At 32.5% G+C, this 8925-nt stretch overlaps 1 protein-coding gene across 4 annotated transcripts in view; it reads left to right on the plus strand.

The window, feature by feature from the left end:
* Positions 1-8400, plus strand: part of LOC146002566 (uncharacterized) — a 68164-nt gene extending 59764 nt beyond the window's left edge. For 3 of the 4 annotated variants that reach the window (XM_083140499.1, XM_083140500.1, XM_083140501.1), the window contains exon 4: positions 4451-8400. In XM_083140499.1, coding sequence (XP_082996625.1) covers positions 4451-4957 — 507 coding nt within the window. In that variant the 3' untranslated portion in view covers positions 4958-8400. The remainder of the gene's footprint in view (positions 1-4450) is intronic. The other variant, XM_083140502.1, reaches the window with a different exon arrangement.
* Positions 8401-8925: the final 525 nt, after the last annotated feature.

An 8925-nucleotide genomic window follows, 5' to 3' on the forward strand; every position in this document is an offset into this window, starting at 1 on the left:
GAAAAATTACATACGCTTAGAATTCCTTCTAGAGCCTTGGCGTGAGTTTTCGAATAGTTTTCTTTCGCTGTTATCTAGATATTCTCAAAAGTTTTGCGATTACTTAAGTCTATTACACTATTGATAATATTTAGATAACAGTGAAAGCAAACTTCATGAAAATTCACGTCAATTCTCTAGAGGGAATTTTAAGCATATGTAATTTTTCATATGGAAGAGGTTTTTTAAATGGAGAAGAAAATTTAAAGAAATTCGCCCTTTCGCCTGCCAAACGTCCAGTCGAGCCTTAACATCTCGAGTCCTACGTAACACCATTTTGCAGTTGTTCAATGTCTGCCTTTGGGAGGTCCCTGGACTAAGGATAAGATCTACGTTAGGAATAAAGATATTAAATTAGGCACCTGGAATGTTCTGAGCCTTTACCGGCCTGGGGCATTTCAGTGTACAATTAATGAGATAGTTAAGTATAAATTAGATGTAGTAGCTGGCCAGGAAGTTAGGTGGCCAGGAGAAGGGAATTGTAAAACTAAAAATTATACTTTTTTCTATGGTGGTACTGAAAATCATAATTTTGGAACAGGATTTTTCATAAATAATAGAATTATCTCGGCTCTTAAAACAGTAGAATTTATTAATGATAGGATATCATATGCAGTTTTACAGGGTAGGTGGTGTAAAATTATTTTAATAAACATACATGCACCAACGGAAGATAAAGATGATAATACTAAAGATGATTTTTATACAGAGTTAGAACAGGTCTTTGATAAATTTTCTCAGTATGATATGAAAATTCTGTTAGGTGACTGTAATGCACAGATTGGCAAAGAAGAGACATTTAAACCCACGATTGGTAAAGAAAGTCTTCATGAATTAAGTAATGATAATGGTATAAGATTGATTACTTTTGCAACCTCAAAGAATTTAATTGTGAAAAGTACCACTTTTAAACATAAAGATATCCATAAATATACCTGGTCATCTCCAGATGGTAAAACTCATAATCAGATAGATCATATTCTCATTGATAAGAGAAGGCATACTAGTATAATTGACGTTCGTACACATAGAGGTGCTGACTGTGCCAGTGACCATTATTTAGTAATTGCTAAATTAAGAGAAAGACTCTCAGTGATAAATCATAAGCAACAAAATCTAAAAGTTCTAAAATTTGATACAGGAAAGTTTACTGATGAAAGAATTAAGAAAGATTACCAAATTAAACTGTCAAATAGATTTGATGTTTTGCAGGATTTAAATGATGATGAAAATATAAATGAAACAGACGTAAATAAGAATTGGGAGCACATACGTAATGCAATAGAATCAGCAGCTAAAGAAAGTATAGGATACCATAAACCAAGAAAAAATAAGCCATGGTTTGATAATGAATGTCATAATCTAATAGAAATAAGAAATCAGGCTAGACTTAGGTGGTTAAATACCTCGGATGATACAAATCTAAACAATTATAATAGAATAAAGCGAGAAGTTAACCGCACATTTAGAAGTAAAAAAAGAGATTACTTGAAAAGCAAAATTAACGAAATTGAAACAAACAGCACAGACAGACACTTGAAAAAAAGTGGGAATATAATCAAAATGTCCACTTCTATTCATTGATTTCAAAAAAGCATATGATTCGGTGAAAAGAGATAAATTATATAATATATTAGTAGAGTTTGGAATACCTAAGAAGCTTGTTAATATGATAAAAATATGCACCAGTGAAACAGAAAGTAAAATTTGTGTGGGTATTAATATGTCTGACAAATTTACAATTCATGATGGGTTAAAACAAGGAGATGCATTATCTCCATTGCTCTTTAATTTTGCCTTAGAATATGCTGTAAGGAAGGTAAAAGAAACTAAAGAAGGACTAAAATTAAATGGTGTGACTCAGTTGTTAGCATATGCAGATGATGTAGACTTACTGGGGAATGATGTGAATACAATTAAGAATAATGCTAAAATATTTTTCAAAACTGCTAAAGAGATAGGTTTGGAAGTTAACAAAGAGACAACTAAATATATGCTTACAGGCCGAAACCAAGTGTTAGGTAATAATCAAAATCTAATTATTGATAACAACTCGTTTGAACCAGTTTCCAAATTCAAATACTTAGGAGTAATATTAACAAATAAAAAATTATATTAAAGAGGAAATAAAAAGTAGGCTTAATTCAGGAAATGCATGTTACTTCTCTCTTCATAAACTTTTGTCTTCTCGTTTAATATCTAAGAAACTGAAAGTTAAAATATACAAAACAGTAATTTTGTATGTAGTATTATATGGATGTGAAACTTGGTCCCTTACATTGAAAGAGGAATATAAATTGAGAGTATTTGAAAATAAGATCCTTAGGAAAATCTTTGGATCTAAAAGGGATGAGGATACAGGTGAGTGGAGAAGGTTACATAATTTAGAACTACATAATTTGTATTCATGTCCAGATATTATTAGAATAATTAAATCAAGAAGACTTAGGTGGGCAGACCATGTGGCACGAATGGTAGAGGAAAGAGGAGTTTACAGGATTCTTGTTGGGAAACCTGATGGTAAGAGACCTGTAGGAAGGCCAAGACGAAGATGGAGGGACAACGTTGAGATGGACCTAAGGGAAATCGGTAGGGATGGAAAAGAGTATATAGAACTTGCTCAAGATAGGGAAAGATGGAAGGCCTGTGTTGCTGCAGCCATGAACCTTCGGGTTTAAGAAGGCTAGGGAGTTAGTTAGTTAGTTAGTCAATGTCTGCCTAATGTTTGCAACATAAGTGGCAGTTTGGTATTCTGCCTAACTCATTGAGTGGCAGATAAACAATGAAAGGAAGTAGACTGTGCAGCCCCGAGATTACATATGTTCAGTTGACATGGAAAATTCTTGAAACACTAACGGTGCCGTGAAACGAAGAAGTTTGAGAACCCTTGTAATATGGTTTAAACATGATGACGATAAAATAGACAGGGGTAATTAAATGATAATTTTGCACTCTTTTTGATCTGATTTCGAGCCTTTTTCATCAATTTTTCAGTAAAAATCTTAAGCTTTTCTGCAATATATTTCTCTCATTTTGATCAGATGTTAGCTGAGGAGATACCTTCTCTCATCACTTCGAGCACTGTGTCTAATGACAGAACTATACTGGTGCTGCTGTAAAACACCCATTTTTTATATATACGAGGGTTGTTCAAGGAAAAAGTTTCCCTATATTGCAAATAATCAAGTTGCACCAAGTAGCATGGTCCTTTCTCACTTTTCAACATAATTTCTAAGGCGGCACAAGCATTTGTCCCATCGTTGCACAAGTTTTTGAAAGCCATCTGCAAGAAATTCAGGGTCCAGGGAACAAAGAACACTTTTCACGGCTGTCTGAACCTCCAAATCAATGTGAAAACGTTTACCCTGCAGCTAGGACTTAAGTTAAGGAAACAAGTCACTTGGGGCCAAGTCAGGGCTGTAGGAGGTTGGGGGGGGGGGGTTTTAACCTTTCCCATGTAATTTCTCGAAGTTTATCCTGTGTTATTGCTGCCGAATGGGGACGAGCATTGTCATCCAAAAGAATGACACCAGCAGAAAGGAGTTCGGGAAGTTTGCTGCAAATTGCTTTTTTCATTTTCTCCAGTGTTTGGCAATAACATGCAGCATTAACTGTTTCTCCTTTCTTCAAAAACTCTGTGAACAATACTCAACACTGCCAAAACACGTTGTTCCACCATGACTCACTTCTCCTTATGGCCAGGGCACGTTTCTCATTGCATGACTCACGCTAATCACGTGCTGCGCATGCACTTTAGCCCGCACGAACATTGCATTGTGTGTAAATATAGAGGAAAGACGAAAGAACACATTGCTAGTTTGATTTCATTTATCGGGCTCATACTTCCTAAAAATAATAAAAAAAATTATCCTTGAACGACCCTCGTAATAACCCATGGTGCAACAACCCATTAGGGCCAGGGCCTAACTACCGACTGTTGGCCTTGACCCCCTGCAGGGGTGGGAGGGAGATCATCCAACCGGTTACAGGGTGACGTGTGGTCAGCATGACAAACCCCCAGTTGTTGCAGATTTCCATGACTGGGTTACACCACTCATTGATAGCTCCCTGATTTCCTCACGATGGTGGGTAGCGAACGGTCCCATACACAGACCGAAATCTCAAGACCAAAGTTGTTATTCTTTCCACAGGATACTCGAACTTTTATGTGACTTGTTGCCGGAGCCAGAAGTATAATACCTTGGACCGCACTGTCACTGGAGACTCCTATTATTTAAATATCCCATTTGCTTTGTGAGCTGCTTAACATTTTGCATTTACATAAAGATGTAGCCTTTATATTTAATTAACCAAGATAAACATTTTTAATTAATTAAAATATTGTTGACACATGACAGTTTCTTTTCATCTTTTGTGATAAACTGTAATGAACATTTTGTATATTTCACAGGAGGAAGAGGGTGATAATGCAGAGTCTGCACCAAGAAAGGATAAATTGTTCGTTAAAACTGTTACACAAGGCTCAACATCAGACAATTTGCTTAATTATGACACTGCTATCATATTCTTTGGCAGCGAAGATGGAACACCAGATTCTGCCATGACTAAATTTAAAACCTCATTTGCAGAGGAATATACGAAGGTTAGGAAATCTGTTGGAGAATTTGTAGAGATCAAAAGGGGAAAAGAACAAATATTTGTTCTCATTGTAAAGAAAAATGCAAGTGATGAATTTTCATTTCGTAATCTAGACATGTGCCTTAAGAAATTGAAACCTGTCCTTAAGAAGAAGAAGTATGAATACATGGGGTTTGAAGCAATTGGTACAGAAAATGATCCATACTTGACTCATAAAATTGTAACTGTAATAAAACATCATTTCCGATCTGAGTATATGGAATTGTATGTCTGCTGGCCAGAAAATTTGCTGGATTTTGTGGAAGCTAAAATGTCATAACTGAACAGAAATTGTATGCTTTCCAAGAAACACACATGTACATTCATTTGTTTTCACAAATGAAGTAGGTTGATTTTGCAGTACATTGCAGAAATTCAACTTGAAACCTGTGATGTTGGAAAGCAAAGTAAACAGGGTATCAGATCAATTCATGCAGAAATGATATTGCTTCTCTATAATTACTGTACTAATTGCAGTAAACTTTTTGTGCTTGTGATATCTGTTGATTTGTTTAATGAAAAATATACATGCACTGTGTATTTGAAAGTATTAGTTATATGTTCCATTATGCATTATAATAATTGATTATGAATTAATTGTGTAATGATTAAGGAAGTTTCAAATGCCTATATTTTTGTCTGTCATAAATGTATGCGTGTAAGATATATTTTGTTGCCTTGGTAATTCTTTGAGAAGTAAGTATATTGATATTGTGTTTATACTTCTTGAATCAAAGGAAACCTGAAGTGGGTTAAAATGATGAAACAGATTTTATTACTATTATTATTAAGGTGTGTTGAAATTGAAACAGTGTATAATATAGGTCACTTTTGTGCTGTGTGTTTATATTGCATATTTTACATGACATTAGAAAGAGGTTGATGTCACGTATAGCTCTCATAAACTATATATAATATACTTTGCTTCATGTTTGAAATATGCTCATGCTGTATTGAATGAGTGCATACAATTACAATTATTGCATGTAATATTTTAACATATTCCTGAAATATCTATTTAGAAATAGAACTGTTGGGAATATATAATTATGTTGGTACTGATTTTTATTCTTCATGCTGTACATTAAAATGAAAGTGAAAATTGTCATTGAATAATTTGCAATACATACTAGAAAGCATGTTTATCTTTCAGCATTTTCTAATTTTTATGCACTTATTTGTGCAGCTTAACTCACTGAAAATTACAAACTCAAAATGTTACTACTATAACATTTACCATGAAGTGAAAATTAGCTTTGTTTTTCAAATTATACTTTTTTTTATCCAATCATCTGATTTGGTAGAAAGAAAATAATGTTTTCTGAAAATATATATATGTATGTAGGTACACGAGTTAATTTAATCTTTAATTCTATGTTAAAACTGGTAAGAAATTTTTTAAGTCATTATATTCAATGTACGCTATAACATAGTGATGTTTCATGCTTTATCACTTTATCCGATGAGTTATCATAATAATGTATAGATCTCATTGAATAATTCACCACTATTTTTTCTACATGAATTGTAGACTAGTCAAGTGATTCAATTTGCACTGGCATTCAGTACTTTCCCATTCAATAATATACTTTGTTATTTTCAAATAAGCTTTGAATGGTTCCCCCTCCCCTCCTTATGAATTTATTATTTACAGTATTCACTTGCATGGCTTCTCTTATTGTCACTCGAAGCTAGGAATACATTGAATTATGTATGGCATAGTGAAGAAAAATGAATAGTGCATTTTAAAGTTACCAGAATACCTTACTTTTAAGTCATATATTGATTGTAAAGAAATCAACCAAAGCACAGTTAATTTCAGAAATAACATTTTTCAAGGAAGTTGAGCAGAATTCTCCTAATGAATATGTGTTGTTTATAGTAGGAAATTATTCCATGAAATGTTATGTTTGCTTTGTACAGGTTTTTTACATATATGTGTGTTCACACTTTTATGAGTTTAGTATTTCATAGATACTGCATACTTTTATAGGACTAGAAGTTAAAATGAAGCATTATTTGATTTTTGTATGGTTAATTTTGTAGTGCTTGTAGTGGTAGAATTCTTGCGCAGCTACAAGAAAAAAAAAGTATACTTAATCACATATTGTGTTTCACAGCACTGTTTTGAGGTAGTTTATAGAATAGGTACATTTTAAGAAACTATTAATCTTACGCTTTGTGATGTCTAGTTCATGGTATTTGTTAATCCTTGTATGATTCTTTCTCACTTACAGATATTAATAATGCATGTAATGACTAGGTAACGTTTTGTGCCATAATAATTATATTATTATGTGTTTTATTCTGGCACATATTTTCTTTATTTTAGACAAATTTTCAACTCTTATCAAACTTTGTATCCAAAGATATCTGGCAGTTATGCACAAACCTACTAGACACACAGCAAATGATCGCACACAAAAACTACATGGAGAAATGAATCATAAGTTTATCAGAGTGAATTCTTACCAAACAGTTGTCAATAGGTGATTTAAAAGTAGTTTACTGTCAATGATTTATGATGTGTCAAAATTTAATTCACATAATGAATCCTAATGTCAAAATTAAAACCTGTGCAAATATGTCATAGTTTAATCATCCAATATGGTGTGATACAGTTTGAAATATTGTGAAGTATGTGCCGAAATTCAAATAAACCCGTGTTCATAACTAATGTAACCTAATCTGTTGTAAAAATATTTTAGAGTATTATATATTTTCTCCTTTTCTTTCCCATGTATTGAACTTCATTAATTGCATTTCCTAAAACTTGTTATTTTTAACTGTCAATTCTGAACATTAATGTGCAAATTATCGCCTGCTCACATGTCCACTGTTCATGGACATTGCTTGTTTAATTGTTTCTTGTAACTTTACAGTTTTCCAGTTCTCTACAAGTGTAATCAATGTTTCAGGTGTGTATTGAGTATGATACATTTTAAATTTATTTTTGAAGAAGTTAAAAGTGCCTTTCTCCTAAAATCAGATAAGAAAAAAATTGGGCTTTTCACATGTTAAAAGAATTGTAGAAACATTAAGAAAGATAAATACTATGAGAATTACTTCTCATAAATGTATTTCTGATAATCCTACTCTCAACTATATGTAACAATATTGTCAATATCTGTTAAATATGATGTGAGAAACAGTCATTTACATTGCCTTGAAAATTTGTGGATAACTTTTGACAAGATTTCAATAATAATATTTTATGTTTTAATGATATAATTTATATTTAGCAAAAGGACGGTTAAATAAGTTTCCATTCATTATGTTTTTGATTTCATTAATTTTAAAATTAAGAGTGAAAATTACTCCTTTTTAAGTTACAAACGTTCTTGTTAAAAGATATCCAGAAATGTAAAGATTGTGATAATTTTTATGTACAAAACACTGTGCCTTTAAATATATAATCATGTAATGTGATAATTTTTTTTTTTTTGCATGCACAGGTGTGTGTGTGTACTGTTGCACTTACATTGATGCAAAGCTTTTATTTCACTTTTTTTTTCTTTTTAATATAATCATTCCTAATTTGAATACAATCAGCATGTGTTCACTGTTTGATAGTCTCCTGTGTGCATTTATTCACAATTTAAATTGGAAACCAAATAATGGTGAACTGAGAGTTTTTTTTTTTTTTTTGTGTAGTAATCCGCAAGTTTATTGATGAATGTGTGTAGCACAAAAAAAATAAAGAGATGCCATGTTTCGTAAGCATTTGAATGTGTTTATTTTAATGGAAGATAGTAAGTTTTTACCCTCAGTTTGAGTGTCGAGAATAGAAATAAGACCTCATTGTGTTTGCGTACTGATTTCCATAATGCATCGTTTCTGTTCACAATCAGATCTTTATTTGGGGCTATGATGTGGCAACAGATGTACACCCTACATAGAAATAAAAAGCTGAATGTTGATTGATTGATTTTGGGTTTGATGTCCACTTTATGCACAGTAAGGCTAATTGGTACTGGACCTACAGTTTAAAGTGGGATCCGAACCACTATGTGCCTCCATCGGATATCGAACCTGGGACCCCTTGATTACAAGGCGATAACATTACCACTATTATTATAAAAAGCTGAATGTGTCGCAGAAATCACTAAATATTATTATTATTATTTTCAAGTAGCACTGAAATCTTGCATTTTGAAAGACACAATCTTGACTGACACCATTTACAGAATATTTGTACCATTAACATATCCTTCAAACTATATCTTCATTGGGAGGCAAAAGAAAATA

Source organism: Lepisma saccharinum, chromosome 18 (genome assembly GCF_977018435.1).
Source record: "Lepisma saccharinum chromosome 18, izLepSacc3.1, whole genome shotgun sequence".
Lineage (NCBI taxonomy): Eukaryota > Metazoa > Arthropoda > Insecta > Zygentoma > Lepismatidae > Lepisma > Lepisma saccharinum.